At 50.1% G+C, this 15,746-nt stretch overlaps 3 protein-coding genes across 4 annotated transcripts; all 3 read left to right on the top strand.

Annotated features, from left to right (window-relative positions):
• Window positions 1-64: 64 nt before the first annotated feature.
• On the top strand, window positions 65-2,312 carry ptcd2 (pentatricopeptide repeat domain 2). Of its 2 annotated transcripts, none has more exons than XM_088392826.1 (10): window positions 65-224; window positions 394-486; window positions 618-747; window positions 822-939; window positions 1,057-1,135; window positions 1,213-1,304; window positions 1,472-1,585; window positions 1,688-1,762; window positions 1,854-1,970; window positions 2,042-2,312. In XM_088392826.1, the coding sequence occupies exons 1-10, from the start codon at window positions 107-109 to the stop codon at window positions 2,261-2,263; spliced, it is 1,158 nt and encodes a 385-aa protein (XP_088248952.1). In that variant the 5' UTR covers window positions 65-106; the 3' UTR covers window positions 2,264-2,312. The 2 variants fall into 2 exon arrangements, with proteins under 2 accessions (XP_088248952.1, XP_088248953.1); XM_088392827.1 differs by having other exon boundaries at window positions 2,069-2,312.
• A 417-nt stretch (window positions 2,313-2,729) lies between these two features.
• On the top strand, window positions 2,730-5,471 carry cacfd1 (calcium channel flower domain containing 1). Its single transcript, XM_088392847.1, has 5 exons — window positions 2,730-3,158; window positions 3,582-3,654; window positions 3,815-3,940; window positions 4,018-4,125; window positions 4,581-5,471. Exons 1-5 carry the CDS (start codon window positions 3,047-3,049, stop codon window positions 4,657-4,659), a joined length of 498 nt encoding a protein of 165 aa, XP_088248973.1. The 5' UTR covers window positions 2,730-3,046; the 3' UTR covers window positions 4,660-5,471.
• Window positions 5,472-5,659: 188 nt separating this feature from the next.
• Window positions 5,660-15,284, top strand: LOC148389294 (carboxyl-terminal PDZ ligand of neuronal nitric oxide synthase protein). The gene is made up of 10 exons (XM_088392817.1): window positions 5,660-6,167; window positions 7,169-7,240; window positions 10,483-10,575; window positions 10,635-10,693; window positions 10,766-10,874; window positions 10,951-11,202; window positions 11,464-11,628; window positions 11,967-12,171; window positions 12,395-12,590; window positions 14,244-15,284. The coding sequence occupies exons 1-10, from the start codon at window positions 6,060-6,062 to the stop codon at window positions 14,698-14,700; spliced, it is 1,716 nt and encodes a 571-aa protein (XP_088248943.1). The 5' UTR covers window positions 5,660-6,059; the 3' UTR covers window positions 14,701-15,284.
• Window positions 15,285-15,746: the final 462 nt, after the last annotated feature.

Consider the following 15,746-nt stretch of genomic DNA (forward strand, 5'->3'; position numbering starts at 1 on the left):
TAATCAATGTCGCACAGTGGACAAATGATGATGGCGTTAACCACACTGCGTAGTTGTCATTCGTCTCCCCTCTGTGAGCGCGGTGGTGGTACAGTCTTGGGCCAATATGGCGCTGCGGGGCTTGTCGTCATCATGTTGTCGCTCGTTTCTACGTGCCTACATTTCTCCTACAGCGACAACTTCTGCTTTGCAACAGCCAGGCTGGATTGAATCTCGTTCAGGAGGTGAACTCAACACGTTTGCTGTCTTGTTTGTTCGGTTTGTCCACATCTTTGAGTCCACTGGTGGAGTTTGTGTGCGGATAAGGGGTGACCCTGCGCTGCCCTGCGCTGCCCTGCGCTGCCCTGCCCTGCCTCAGCTCCTTTGCTAAAATGCATTGTATGAAATGTGCAGCAAAAAGGCATCTGCTGTCAGAGGATGTCGTCAAACTTGAAGACTTCCAGCGAAGGAAGTTGGCGGTCGCTCACCTCGTCGCTGGATCAGATGGTGAAGTACCTATAGCGAGAAATTACTGGAGTGCATCCACATTTGACTTATTTAATTCAATGCATCTTTTGCACACCATGAGAGCAAGTCTCGTGTCTGACCTGTTTGTTTCTCTCTCTTCATATTTGCAGGAAATTTTATCGAGCTGTTTGGCCACAAACTGCGGAGGAACAGCCTGGTTTTGCGAGATGAGCTCAAACTGCTGCTTCACTTGTGTCAGTCTGCAGAGGACATGAAGACGGCCCGAGATGCCATTTATAGGTCCGCTTTGGTGCCGTCGACTTAACCAGCCCAGACCCAATGACTTGACACTCAACAGCATCACCTGTTGCCAGGTACCATGCAGAAAACCGCAACGTGGCGCACGGCGAGTTCAAGTTTGGCCCGCTCTTCATGAGGCTGTGCTACGAGTTGGGCCTGGAGAAGATGGCCGCCGCTACACTTACAGATCAGGTGCACACCACAGGTGGAGAAAGTGATGTTTGAAATTGAAGCGCACATACAAACGTCTTTTTTAACACCTCAAGATGCTCGGCGTTGGTGCCATTGATCTTTTGTCACCCTGAGCAGGAAATGAGAGGCTTTTTCGCCGACCCCACCTCCTTCAACATTGCCATCGACATGTTATTCGTTAAGGGCTATCACGAGGGTCGGTCCTCAATTCCGCACGTGCCGTCCGTCCGTCTCCTTGACTGCTGTGTTTTAAAATGACAAATGCCTTTTAAGATGCTCTCGAGGTGTTGCGGTGCATGAGGAGCCAAAGTGTGCCGTTCAACAAAGACACACTCATGCTGGCGTCTGCCGTCTGCTATAAACTGGTAACTGAAAACACCTTGTTTACCTTTCGTTTAAAAAAATAAAATCAAACTGTTGCTAACCAAAACAGCAGCACTTGGCAGAGTTTCTCAGAATGAAAACTTTTGTTTTTCTTTTCAACGATGATCACGATTTGTGTGTATTATTTTTTTTTTCGTGGTTGTATCAGAACACGAGCGAGTCGCACGCCATTTGCATGTCGCTCATGGAAGAGGCTCAGGCCAAAGGGCAATTTGTCCCCAGGCACGCTTACTGCTTCGCTGTTGCATTGGCGCTCCAACAGGTGAGTCTGTATTTCTGCTTCAAAATGTGCATGCGCTCAGTGACAATCCACAATGTCATTCCATCCCTCTCACACGCTTTGGCCAAACTTGTTTCTTCTCAGAACGACGTTGAAAAAGCCCAATGGTTTTTCGCACAAATCATGAGCGCAGACAGCCGACTGTGCCAAAACTTAAAGGTGAGTCTTTCTTGAAAAAAATCTAGATAGTGAGCGCTATCCTACATGAACCTTTTTTTTTTCTTCTTCCTCTCTTGACGTGAATGATCAGATTTTGTTGCTGGCGATGTCCGGAGCGACCGAGGAGGCCATGACGGTCCTTTTTTCCGCAGCCAAACTCTCCAATAGGCCGTCCTTTGTCAGGAAGCCGGAATTTTCCCAAGAGGTGGTAAGTGGAAGCAGTCGGTCGCACGTTTGAGAAGCACAAGCGTCCTCCGCATTGCCTCGATTGTTTCTCAGCTGGATCGGCTACGTGTGCATTTCGAGGGCCAAGCGCGAGCGGATGAAGCGGATGGGCTCATTTCCCAGCTGGAGCACGCCGGTCAGGTGACGCGGCAGAGCCTGGACGACATGCTGTGCCACACGCCGGCCACCAAGAGGAAAGTGGCCCCCATCGTGGCGGACAGGCACGTCAGCAGGAGGACACTGAAGCCGCTTCACTCAGCGCTGCTGTCCGAGTGATTTTGTGAATTCAAAATATCTTTAACCGTATAAAGAAATGTGTTCAGAAGCATGGGCCCGTTGGTTGTTTATCATAATCAAAGGCTTTTATTTTGTTCATGGTTTCAATTCTATTGAGTGTGCATTAATTTTGCTTATCACAAAGATAATTTGATGTATATTTTTTTGCCTTTTTTTTACATGAAGCAAGCTCCAAACTATATAAACAAAACAGCACGATCTGATTGGTGTGGCAGATATCCCGCCCACCTTCTGTGATGAGTCTTTCTGATTGGCTGGAATGAGCTGTCCTGAAATACTGCAAATAATTTGAAATATAAATTTATATTCTAAATAATGAATTCCCATATTTAGTTATGTCATTATATACTCAGTACATTTGTCCTGAACAGGAATCATAATGAAATGATCCTCGCGATGTCGTCCCACAATGCACCGCGGTCTCGGTAAACCGGAAAAGGAAACCGTAGCTTCTGCCAAGTCGGATAATTCCGAGTCGTTGTTTTACATTTGCAGTACTGGAATTACAGTTGCGAGAATTAAACATTTGCATGATTTTGCTGTCAGCGTACATGTTTTAGTCGGCACTGGTTAGCATTCGCTGCGAGCCAGAAGCTTTATCATATAATAACAAGGACAGGCTCTATTTCGGCTCCACGGTTCGGCTGGCGTCGGCGTCCGGAGCCGCTCTCTCTCTCGCGCGCGCGCCACCGGCAAGTCAGTCATAGAAACCAAAGTGCGGTGCGGGCGAGCGGGCGGGCTTGGTAACTTTCGGTCCAAACGATGAGCTCAGAGGAGACCGCAGCGTCCAGCAAAGCTTCCCCTCCGGAGGATGATGGCATGACATGGTGGTACCGGTGGCTTTGCAAAATAGCCGGTGTCCTGGGAGGAATATGTAAGTTGACGACTTTTATTCAAATGTTGTTTTCATCACATTGAAAGAGTATCGTTTGCAAGTAGAACAGCTATTCATCGCGTGCTTGGTGGCACACAAACCTATCGTGACGTCAGGGCACCCCGACTTCCTCGCGGATTTCCCCCCCGCAATTTTCTTAAAATGCTTGTTGTTGTTGTGAAAGATTTGGGGGGCAGTAGTGTATCCTCCTGCAACCTACGCGAGCCTGTTTGCTGACAAAAAAGTAGCATCAGCAACACCTGACACCCCGCCCGTGTCACTCAAAGCCGGCTGCATATTTGATGACCTCTGCATCATTTATTAAGCAGGACGACCATCAAGTGCCAGTCGACACTTGTCAATCCATAAGTCCTTTCTCCACATTGTGTCCGTGTTATTTCAATCATTCGTTGTGTTGTGCAGCGTGTGCCATTGCAGGAGTCTGGAACTGTGTCACGGTGAACCCTCTAAACATCGCCGCCGGAGTGTGGATGGTGTAAGTCATTGCCTTAGCGCACATTTCCTATTTTGAATGTATCCAGACCGTTTCAAACATCCATTTTCAGCATGTTCACGGATGGCATAGTTGTTGATGGAAGAATAGATTTGGTAAAACATGAGCAAGTTGTCACTGATGCGTTGCCGGCCGCGTCCAGGTTGAACGCCTTCGTGTTGTTCCTGTGCGAGGTGCCCTTCTGCTGCCAGTTCATCGAGTTCGCCAACGCCGTGGCGGCCCGCGCCGACCGCTTCCGACCCTGGCAGAAATCCTTCTTCTACTGCGGGTGAGACGTCGTCCGATGTTGACGTCGTTGGGGTTTGGTGGCGGAAGTTGAAACGCTCTGACCTGTGTTGGGCTCAGGATGGCGCTCTTCCCCATCTTCCTGAGTTTCTCCTTCACCACGCTGTTCGGCAACGCCATCGCCTTCGCCACCGGGGTCCTCTACGGCCTGGCGTCTCTCGGCAAAAAGTAAGAGCGCTCCGAACGCACCACTCTTTCACTTGTTTCACTTTTCTAAAAGAAAAGAAGAGAAAAAAATCTCACTGTCTGCCTGTTTGTGTAACGCCCACTAACAAGCAGCAGACTTTCATTTTAAGTCCACTTACTTTCCTTTGCGTAATTGACTTGAATTTTTATTTAATATAAATTAATGTGTATTCTTTTAATCAGTGAATTGTGTGTTGAGCAGTGTAACTCATGTTAAAGTTGCCCAAACTAAAAAACAAAAAAAACATTTTTAAACTAGCTCCTCCCTGATTATTTGCGTTTTAGCATTCATACATTTTGAGATTTTTTTTACATTAAGTCCATCCTAACATACTCCCGGGCGGCATTTCAAGCCTGGCCAAGGGAAGCCCCGCCCCTTGGCCCCGCCCCCTGCGCTACGCTAATCCTCTAACCGCGCTCGCTGGCTGACCTCTCAGGGGGGACGCGGTGACGTACGCCCGGTTGCAGCATCACAAGCAGGCCGACGAGGAGAGGATGAGCGGCGCCGCCGAGTGAGGGCCCGGCCACCTTTGGTCCCGTCCTCGTAGCTCCTCGCCGGCGACGCTCTTAAGAAGCCCTCCCCTTATTTATTTCTCCCTTCCTCCTTTTAGCGGACCTGGATGTGAGTGGAGTGAGCACGATGGCGATCTTTGTCATTGTTCCAATTGTGGTTTGCATTCTTTTGGCCGCTCGCTTGTTACGCGTGAAGCGGGGCGTCCGTTTTGCGACGGCTCTCTTTCAGGACCTGAACCGTCGTCGTGTGGATTGTATTGTTTGTGCGCTTACGCGACTAAAGATTTTATTGTGGCTTTATTGCACCTTTTAAGTGTCAACCTCTGCCTTTCCCGATCCACGACATGGAATGTATTTTTTTTTTAACCTCAAAAATAAAAACAGTGTTTTATTTTTGCTTAACGGATAAGCTCGACTTTTGCTCGCTCGGAATGGAAAGTGACGCTCTTGAAAAAGGATGACACTATTTGAGGAAATGCTATTGAACTCGCTCTTACTGAACTTTGATTCCATTCAAAAGGGAGGGACTAATTGATTGATTGGTGTGTTCTTATTTGTCATGTATTATTTGTGTTTTTGCTTGTCGTTCTCCATAACATGAAGGGAAGTTTGGCAGCCAATGTTTACAGCAATTTTGTCAGCTAACGTCCGTCCGTCTCCTTGGGCTCTCAGGTACGCGGGCACCAGTAAACACACACACACACGCACATATTGTTAAGCCATGTTAACTCGTGTTGTTTTTGTCTTGAAATCTTGACATTGTGTGCTGTGACAGGAATCCTCTTATTGCTCAATTAAACCAATGTGCGACTAAAGGACTGCTGTTTGATAACATCAACAACATTAGTTCATTCATTGCTTCAAAGTTCCTCAGGACACTGGCTGTATTATTTCATGAACTGAATCATCATTTTCATATTTATTTTGTAATTTCATCCAGTTGTGTTATTCGAACGAGTGTGCCTATTAAAGCGCCGCAAGCGCCTCCACGTTTGGTCTCCAGGGGGAGCTCGAGGGTGGACAACACCATGCGCGCATGACGCACAATCACAACTGCCCACCCGCCCGCCCGCCCGTCCGGATTCGGTGCAACTTTGCCCTAGAGCTTTGCTTTGTGCGGGAAGCCGAGACAAGTGCAGAGCGCCCGCCCGCCCGCCATCCTGCCTTCCTTGCAGAGCGAGCCCTCCGTCCCCCTGCAGCCCACCATCAGCCCAGCCTAATTTACGAGCACCGCATTGACGCTTCTCCTTCTCCTGCTCGTCTTCCGGTTTGGAGCGACAACAATGCGCAGTAGCCGCCGGGGCGTGGAGGAGCACCGACCCGGACCCTTGTGGTGAGGTCCGCGCGGCGCCGCGGGCAGCGTGGGATCCCCCCCGGCCTGGGATCCCCCGGCCCGCCCCGCCATGCCAGCCAGGAGGAACCGCTACAACCTGGTGGACGACGTGGCCGACGCCAGGCTGCCGCTGCACAACGAGGAAGCGTACCAGCATGGCATCTCCTTCCAAGCCAAGGTAGGCGTGGGGAGAGACGCGACAAAAATTGGAAACAAGGACAGCTACTGTCTCTTCTCAAGTAAAGGTGACAAAAAATTCTCCAAATGGTGAGCATGGGTGGGTTACTTTGCACTGAGTCAAAGTAAAAAGTCCTCCTCCTAATCATTAGTAGTCACTCAAGTACAGGTGGAAAGAGTAAATCAATGTATTTATGAATGACTTCTAAACAATACAAAGTAAAAAAAGTAGTCCTCCCAAGTATTCAATTAAAACAAACTTTCAACAACTAACTGCAGAGTAGAGTAGGCAAAACATTGAATGAAAAATGGATGTGGGATGAAAATACAAGTCACGTGCGTTGCATTATATATAACTCCTCTTCATAGTGCAATTGATCAGAAAAGTGACAAAAGTAAATGGGATGAGGTAAATGCATGCAAGCTGACCATTGTGTCTTTTGAATGCACTTTGGCAGAAAATTTGCTTTGGGACGGACGGACGGACGCAGCGCAGGCAGCGACTTTGCTTTGCACCAGCTGTCTTTGTGCCATCAATTATTCAGCTCTCAGCTAAACAGAATTCAGCTTTTAGAGGACCCGAGTATACTTTGTAATTACCTTCAATATTAGAGTGGATTGCTTGTCTTGCTTGCTTACTTATTTAGGGTGCTCGACCCATTCACCAGAGCAGCTGTCATGATGCGGTGCTTTGACGCAGACTCGCAACACGCATATGAGGACGGATGACGTTCACGCACAACAACTTGAGATTTTGCTCTGAAATTCACCTTCATCAAAAAAGCTCTGAAGTTTTGCTGTGGCCGAGGAAATTTGGAGGGCCCTCGAAAGGAGCCCTGAGGCGCATATGCATCTTCTCATGGAGCAGATTATTTGAACTTTTCTTTTTCTAACCTTTCGGTGTGAGCAAAAGAACAACTACTTATTTGTCTGTTTTTTTGGATGAAGAATGATAATGTGTTCAAATGTGCTGCTTTGTTAACCATGACTTTTGTGTTGCAGTATGTGGGGAGCCTGGATGTGGCACGGCCCAACAGTCGCATGGAAATTGTGGCGGCCATGAGGAGGATCCGGGTAAGGAGACGGCCTCATGCTCAAGACACTCACACTTCCAAAATATTCGCCCAAACTAGATGAAAATGCACGGCCACTAGCTTAATGCTAACATGCAATGAGAAACGCCTTGGAGCGGCTAACAATAACAAGGATGCTAACTCACGAGCGGCCCCCAGAGACTGCACGAGATGAGTGGGTTGACGGCGTCATTTAAGTGAGCGGCGGCGGGGCTCCGACACGACAAGGCTCTTAAGCGCGCTCCGACGCCAAAATGTGCGCTTCTCCTCTGAAGCACGCATGAGTGCCTCGCCTCGCCGCGCTGCATTGCTCGCCAATTTAGGTGGGGAATCCTCCAGACTCATCTGGGAGCTTTTTGGGTGTGTTTGCAAGGTGGCAAGCGTTTTATTTTATTTTTTTTCAAATCCATTGGAAGGCATGGGAAGGAACAAGAGGTGCAAGGCGCTCTTATTTCCTCAATCAGGGCCAGCTCACTTTACAAAACATGTGATTGAATAAATCCCCCGCTCCCCCCTTTTTTTTGAGTTAATCTCTTGATTCCGATTGGCCGGCTCAGCCGCACACCTGCCGTTCCCACGGCGAGACACAATGTCTCGCACCCCCCGCCGATCCTTTTGGACGCGTGTGAGGCCGCTCTCCATTGTGGCTTGGAGTTTTCGTGCTTTCACGTGGCCCAGCGGCGCCTTTGAATGGATCGTGCACTTTTGGTTGAAGAAGGCAAATGGAAGCCCTCCCTCCCTCCATCCCTCCATCCCTCCCTCCCTCCCCTCCCTCCTCTCGCTGTTGTGCCACCAAAATAGCGCATCTCCATTTAGCCCCTATCTGCTCGGCGTGGACAGGAATAGATGGAGGCTGAGGGCCAAAGAGGCGCTTCCCTCTTTGAATTCCGATCGGCCCCTAATGGGATTTTTTTTTTCTTCTCCAAGGCCTCCTTTCTCTGACTGCCAAGAGTCTCCCGGGGAATGGCATTCTTTTTTTACCCTTCCGTCCGCCTGGATCACCTTTTGTTAAGAGCACATTCGGCAGGCATTACGGAAGGAAGGAAGGAAGGAAGGGAGGGGGAGGGGGGGGGGGAGGAATGCTTGCCGGCCGGGGTGATAGAAAAGCAACAGAAGCCGTTCAAGTGAGTCCAAAAGGAAAATGGGGGTTATGGCGAACCCTGATTTACCCACGTTGTTGACAGAATGTAGGGCGGTGAGCGCCACATGTTGGGCCAATCCTATCAAGAAAACACCTTATGATGTCCCAGACAACAAGACAGGAGGCGACGGATCAGTGGAAAGGGGGAGGGAGGGAGGGAGGGAGGGAGGGAGGAAAGGAGGCTGCTTTTTGTTCGATGTGCACTCAAACACACCGGATATATATTAGGGCTTTTATTTGTGGGTTCTCGGGAGGGGCTCCCCATTGTTTTCACGGCAGATGTACGCAAGCTAATGGCTGACCTAGAAGTGCAGCGGATCGGCTTGGAGTGTTAAGTCGCCTTTTGTTTGCCCCACGCACGACACAAGTGGCGCTTCGTCTTTTCATCCTCGCATATGAACAACATGGAAGCCTGCAAAATGTTTGCACTTTGCCCCGAGCCTCTTGAGCGTGACTCAGCGGCTTTTGACAGAAAGGTCGCTGTCAAAGCACCAGATTGGAGTGGACATTTTGGAATAGATCAGCAGAATCAACCATTTAGTCAGAGGTGGAAGTCTGGCCGCAACCAAATAAAAGTCAGACCACAGGGTTGAGAAAAGTGAAAAGGAAATGCGCTGAGCCTGCGTTTATTGCTGGGTAACTGTCGAGCTAGCTAGCTGTCTCGCGTTAAATGAATGGACTGATTATCGGAATTTCCTTCTGCCAAATATCAGAAGTGGCATCCGCCTAAAAAAAAAAAAAAAAAATTGGTTTTGACCGGGCCTTGCTTTTCCTCACTAAAAATTCCAAGTTAAATGCGGGCCAAATCCAAAAGGCCCGGCCGGCTTCCCCGTAAAGTGGATCTCGACACGGGACTCTTTGCGCAAAGAATGCCTCCACGCCTCAGTGCCTCTCTGACAGGCGCCGAGAAAGGACGGGCCGTTCCTCGGGGGAGTAAAGAAGGGTTGGGGGGGGGGGGCGAAACAAAGGCGCAACCCTCGCATGGCAAACATTGATGCCAGCGTGGCCTCCTTAAAGCGCAGTGCCCTGAAGCCAGCGCCACGGGCGCTCTCGCCACCAAATGCGGCGAAGCAATTCAGCAGCTCTTCCCATTTGTCCGCATTCGCCTCGAAATACCAGCACGCTCAATAATGCACGAAGGCCTCGGGGCAACATTGATTTTTTGCTGGCATCTTGCATGTGAAATGAATTTGCTCCGCCGCCGCCGCCACGGGTGTGAGATGCAGCTCTCGGCTCATCTCATGCCCTCATCTGAGAGATTTACAGGCGACACTTGAAACTCTCGTTAGGTTACCGGGAACACGTTTGCAAATCCCACACGCTCTTCCATTTTTTGTTTTTTTCCCCACATTTCACGCTTGAAATCTTCGGTTTGGCAAAAGCAAAGTTTGCCCTTTTAATTCATTGTTTGCTATATGTTAGCATAGCGATGGCTAGCGTGTTACCGTTGCGCAAAAGCACAATTTGCACTTTCAATTCCTAGTTTGCTATATGTTTGCATATTGATGGGTAGCATGTTAGCATTGATACAAAACAAACAAACAAAAACTTTGCATTTTTGAAGGCAAGAAGGCGGTTCTCCCAACATTCACCTCATTGTTACCCCCCCCCTTGAAAAAGGAGCAAAATTCCAGGGAAGTCCCCAAATCCCGCCACGCATTGTACTGAAGCCGTTGCTAGGGTGCCGCAATCTAAAGGAGCCTGCCTGCCTGCCTGCCTGCCTGCCTGCCTGCCTGCCTGCCTGCCTGCCTGCCTGCCTGCCTGCCTGCCTGCCTGCCTGCCTGCCTGCCTGCCTGCCTGCCTGCCTGCCTGCCTGCCTGCCTGCCTGCCTGCCTGCCTGCCTGCCTGCCTGCCTGCCTGCCTGCCTGCCTGCCTGCCTGCCTGCCTGCCTGCCTGCCTGCCTGCCTGCCTGCCTGCCTGCCTGCCTGCCTGCCTGCCTGCCTGCCTGCCTGCCTGCCTTTGTGGGCTCCGGCGGCGCTTGAATGGCGCAAGCGCTTTGGTCAAGTGACCCGCAACGCACGGCTGCTGCGGAAAAGGCCACGTTTGTTTTCAACCTTGATATCACTCAAGCACCGCTCCATTATTTTCATCTTATTTGTCAGTACGAGTTCAAAGCCAAGAACATCAAGAAGAAGAAGGTGAACATGGTGGTGTCGGTGGACGGCGTCAAGGTGCTGCTGCGCAAGAAACAGAAGGTGAGACGCGGGCCGGCCGAGAATTGCGGCTAACGTGCTAACGACGTTTCCGCCCGTAGAGGAAAGAGCGGCCGTGGGACGAGAGCAAGTTGCTCATTATGCATGACCCCATTTACAGGTATGTTGCCCACTCAAAGGTAGAGATTTCAAAATATTTTGTTGCCGTTCACCGATGGCGTTTCCGTGGCAGGATTTTCTACGTGTCGCACGACTCGCAAGATTTAAAGATCTTCAGCTACATCGCCAGAGACGGCTCCAGCAATTGCTTCCGCTGCAACGTCTTCAAATCCAAAAAGAAGGTCAGTCGCAGGCTCGGCTCAAGGTGAACGCGGCTCAAGTCCGTCCTTCCGTGTGTCCGTTTGGCGCCGAGTGCAGACGCTGGCGATTCGCATCGTGCGGACGGTGGGTCAGGCCTTCGAGGTTTGCCACAAGCTGAGCCTGCAGCACGCTGAGCAGGACGCCGACGGGCAGAGCGAGGAGGACGCTCGAGGAGGACCAGGCGAGGAGGAGGAGGAGGAGGAGGAAGACGACGTGGCCTCAGGCGCCTCGCTCTGCGAACAAACGGTCGGGGACATCCTGCGCAGTCTGGCTGAGCTTAGCGTGGTCAAAGCGGGCCACACCATCATGGTGAGTGAGACACAATTGAGATTTTGTTTCGAGGAACAATGTTTCATTTTTGGAGCAACACTGGTCTGTGCCAGACAAAATGATCCTTTGCATTTACTGCCTTCTAGAGGCCAACCAATAGAGGTGCAACATGTTTGGCCCTTTTCTTTTCTTTTCTTTTTGAAATGATTTATTTACAGGGAGGGTCCCGTGTTAGCAGGTCGTAAAAGCAAAACCATCATGTGTTGTTTTTCTTGCCCTATTTTGTGTGTTTGCTGTCAGGACCTTTCCGGAAAGTCCTTGTTGACGGTGACATCGGCGGCGGCGGCGGCGGCGGCGACTCCCAGCAGCTCGGCGGCAGGCTCGCTGACGTCGCGCCACTACTTGCAGCTCCTTCAGCAGCAGCTACAGCAGCAGCAGCAGCACACGCAGGCGGCTGTCGCTCAGGTGAGGGAGTCGCCCGAAAAAAACAGAGTGCTTTGGCCCCATCTTGTGGTATCTCGCTATTAAAGATGTGCGTTAAAGCGAGTTGAAATGCTTTAGATAAAAGAAGTGTTCTGTCGGTCTCTCGACAACATGTGTTCTTTCACTTATTGGGGTCGCCGGGTCAGGAACTTCTGATTGGACGCTCAGATGTTGTTGAAAGGCCTGTGTTGTGACACAAGGGGGCAGCACTTCCCCACTTATGACAGCTGAACACTCAAAAAAATTGCTGAAACAGAGTGATGATGTCTTGGTCGGGCATTACCAATTGTCCATTTTTCCCTCCCATCATTTGTTTGCAGGTGCAGCTGCTGAAGGATCAGATGGCGGCCGAGAGCGCCGCCCGCATGGAGGCGCAGGCGCGCTCGCACCAGCTGCTCCTGCAGAACCGCGACCTGCTGCAGCACCTGGCCCTGCTGGTGCAGCAGCTCCAGCAGCTGGAGGCGGGAGCCGGCGCCAGCCTGGAGGCGGAGCTCCCGCCACCGGAGACGCCGCTCGACGGATGCGGTGAGTGACTTGCCTCGTCCTGTCAGCTTTCAACTCGCAACCCAAGTTGTGAATTAAAAATGACTCCACAGCCCCTCAAGATGATTTATTGATGTGACACGATGGCGGCAAAGCACTGCTTTTAGATCACCCTGTTAGCGAACCCATTTTTCCACTGGAAGGACAATTCATTTTTGACTTTTATAGCACACTTATGTATTTACTCTGCAATGGTGTCTGGCAGCGCTTTCTGCTTGGACCAGGCCTCTCTCGCTCAACCTCAAGCATCGCTACGGCGACGCCCTGGAGCGGCTCATCGCCTCCGATTCCATCCCGCCGGGCCCGGGGGACGGCCGCCTCGTCCCGGCGGTCGACGGCGGCGCCGCGTCTGACGAGGTGGACCCCGTCGTGAGCAGGAGGGCGTCCAGCGTGGAAGAAAAGTAAGACTTTTTTTTGGGGGCAAAAAAAATGACAAACGCAATCAGCACAAGTGGATGCTGATTCTCCTGGCGCCCATTGGGAGCATTGTGAAAAAGCAAATGGATGCAAACATTTGTGTTCCCATCAAAGAAAGCCTTGAGTCAACATTTAATCTGCCTAAATTGCCCCAAGACGTTCCATTCTGATGTTTTTCCCTGCCGCCGCCGCCGCTGCCGCCGCCGCTGCCGCCGCAGCAACATCAAGTACGCAATTACTTTTTAATGAGCTTTTAATCCCCTTAAAGCCGAAAGCGCCAATGAGGGAAAACATTCCCTCAATACCAGCCCCTCCCCTTAATGTTTTCCTTTCGCAAGTGTGAAGTCCCGGCGCGATAAAACAGATTGCAACACCACGAGGAGCCAATCGCATCGCGTCCGTTCAAGCGTCTGCTTCCACTCAAAACCTTACCCCAACAAAAATTCTTGTGATAAGCTAAACGCAAGTATGAGGAAAAGTACTTTTTTTAGAATGATTTTTTTACATTTCATCACATCTTTTTTAAATTATTTATTATTATGACGGTAGACGTTTGGTTCATTTTAAACAGTCACACGTCCAGCTCAGTGCTGCGGCATAGCTTGTGGCACGACGCGGTACTGCACTTTGGTGGCATGCAACTGTTTTTCAAATGCGACGTCGTGGAGGTTGATGGTTTGAGTTGCTCGGATTGCGTTTCGTAGCAAGCCGGCCGCCCTCTAACTGTGGCCTCTTTTCGTCAGGTGCCAGGATCCCGTCCTGCTCGTCCTCTTGCTCCTCTAATCAAATCAAAAACATGCACCAAAAACAAAAAAAAACCTGCACCTGCCCACCTTCGTCTTGCTCATCTTCCTCATCTCCTCCTCATCCTCTTCTCCCCTCTCTTCCTCTTCCTCCTCCTCCTTCTTAATGTGAGTATCGTGCGCGACAAGCAGCATGCAACGTTACAATCGCGTTTCAAATTGCGGCGATCGGCCAATCGCGTGGCGGCAAGGGAAACAAACTAAATCAATCACCCATCAATGTGACCAATGACCTGTGCATTACAGTCCGTTTTCTTTCTCAAAACATTTCAAGGGATAAGTGATGTGGTTGCAAAAGTGTGCACACCCTCCAAAACCGGCCACCGTTTAACATGTAGAAATCAAGGAAGGCGCTCAAAAAAGAAAACAATTCTTGTTCTGCTTTGCCAAAGTCACAATAAAGCCACCTTACGGTCGCACATGATATTAAAATATTCTCCTTTAATAACCTGGCCAGCTGGCACTCCTCGCAAGCATCTTTTCATCAAGAGCAAAAACAAAATGAAAGAGCAACAATAGCCAACAATTGCAAGCCGCTAATCAAATACAAGCGAGCACGGCCAGCGCTCGGCCTTTTGAATAAAGACATTGCGAGGATGAAAAGGAGAAAACAAGCAAGCAGACCGTGAAGAGGCTTTCGCCACAAAGCGCTCTTAAGGCCCAGAGTGCTGAGTCAAAGCTACGCTGACAAGAGGGGAGGGGAGGGGGTGGGGGGGAGATCCCGGGGCGGGGGGGAGATCCCGAGAGCTCCAAATTGCTTTTGGTCACCTTGGCTGTTTTTTATTTCTACATTAGAGAAGTCACATTTAACATGTCGTGATGTGTGGTCATCAGGTATCAAGCGCCCGTCCCAAAGCTGGACCCTCCTCCTCCCTCCCTGAACCGCAAGCGAGCCAGCCGGACCTTGTCCCCGGGCTCGGTCCAGGACGGCGTCCCGGGCCGCGAAAGCCTCCGCTTCTCCTTCCCGGACGCGACGCCCGGCTCGCTGTCGTCGGCCGACTTCCACTCGCTCAGCAGCTCCTGCTCGGCCAGCGACGACTCGGGCGTGCGCTCCGAGACCAAATCGCTGCTGTCGCCTCTGCGGGACGACGACGCCTTCGGGGACCGCGGGACTTTCGGGACTCCGGTCCGCAACGGGCACGAGGAGAACCCGGACTCCACTCAAAGCTGGAACGACGGCCGGCCGCCCGCCTCGTCCCCCGTCAACGACACCTGCCTTCACATCAGCTTTTCCGAGGACGAGCTTTTGGACAACTGCCAGGACGAGCACGCCGTCCCGCAACGGAGTTAAACCGACAACTTTGACGCTTCTCCTACTTATCCGGCCATTCGTTCCACCGCACGTTCGCACGTGGACGGATTTCGTATTTTTCTAAGGAAAAGCGCCAGCATGCAAGATACTCTTTCCAAGGAACCCACGTAGCACGTTGGCTCCCGTTCACTCGTTCTTAAATCGGCGAGGGTGGACTGCATTCCGAAACATTTCGCAGATTTTTCCGTTTATTTTTTAAGATGGTCAGCGTTCGTTCCAATCGGTAGAAGCCGCAGCACCTGATTGGACTTTACTTGAAAACAATTGTAACGTTAAAATAAAGTTTCAAGAGTATGAAACATCCATGAAGTGAAAATAACAGTATGTTAAAAAAGCTGAGTAAAGTTGGGAGAAGAGTACGAAAAAAAGTTCAAGTCGTAATATTGAGGGAAAATAGTCGACAGAGACAAAAAAGTCGTCTTCCATAAGAAAAATGCGAGATTTCTTCTGGTGTTAACCGTGATGCGAGTGTGAGCCAGTGATGATGGATTGTATAGTTTCAAAAGTTGCAGGTGTAAAATGTCGGTGATGCCGTAAATAAAGCAATAATAATACAAAACTAATTGGGATGACTTTGTGTTGTTTTCCTTTTATTCATTTTGTGTCAAATATTTGTATAGCTTTGTCACGGATATGTTGATGTTTTATAGACGCTCCAGAACAGTAGGGGGCGCTCTCCGCTCTTCTGTTACTGCTTTGGAAGAACATTCGAGAACAAAGGTAGGTGAACAGGATTTTTTATTTGTATTTTTTGCTTCTTCAGTTAAGATGATGCTTGTGTTTGGGTCTAAACTAAGCTAAGTAAAATCTTCTTTGTGTCAAGACGTTCACCGTGTGTCACAAAGTTAAACTATAAGCTAAAATGCTAACTGTAGCTTCTTTAATTAAATGGCGTCCACTTGGGAAAGGCTCATTACTTCGATTCGTCGCGGCTAAAATACTAGCAGGAACTACTTCTACGACTATTTCTTATTTAAAAGTTATCCCTCTCTTTTGCTCATTTATTGAACATCCTTTGACTGTAA

Source organism: Syngnathus floridae, chromosome 12 (genome assembly GCF_059516105.1).
Source record: "Syngnathus floridae isolate MCC-2025c chromosome 12, RoL_Sflo_1.0, whole genome shotgun sequence".
In the NCBI taxonomy this organism is placed as follows: Eukaryota; Metazoa; Chordata; class Actinopteri; order Syngnathiformes; family Syngnathidae; genus Syngnathus; species Syngnathus floridae.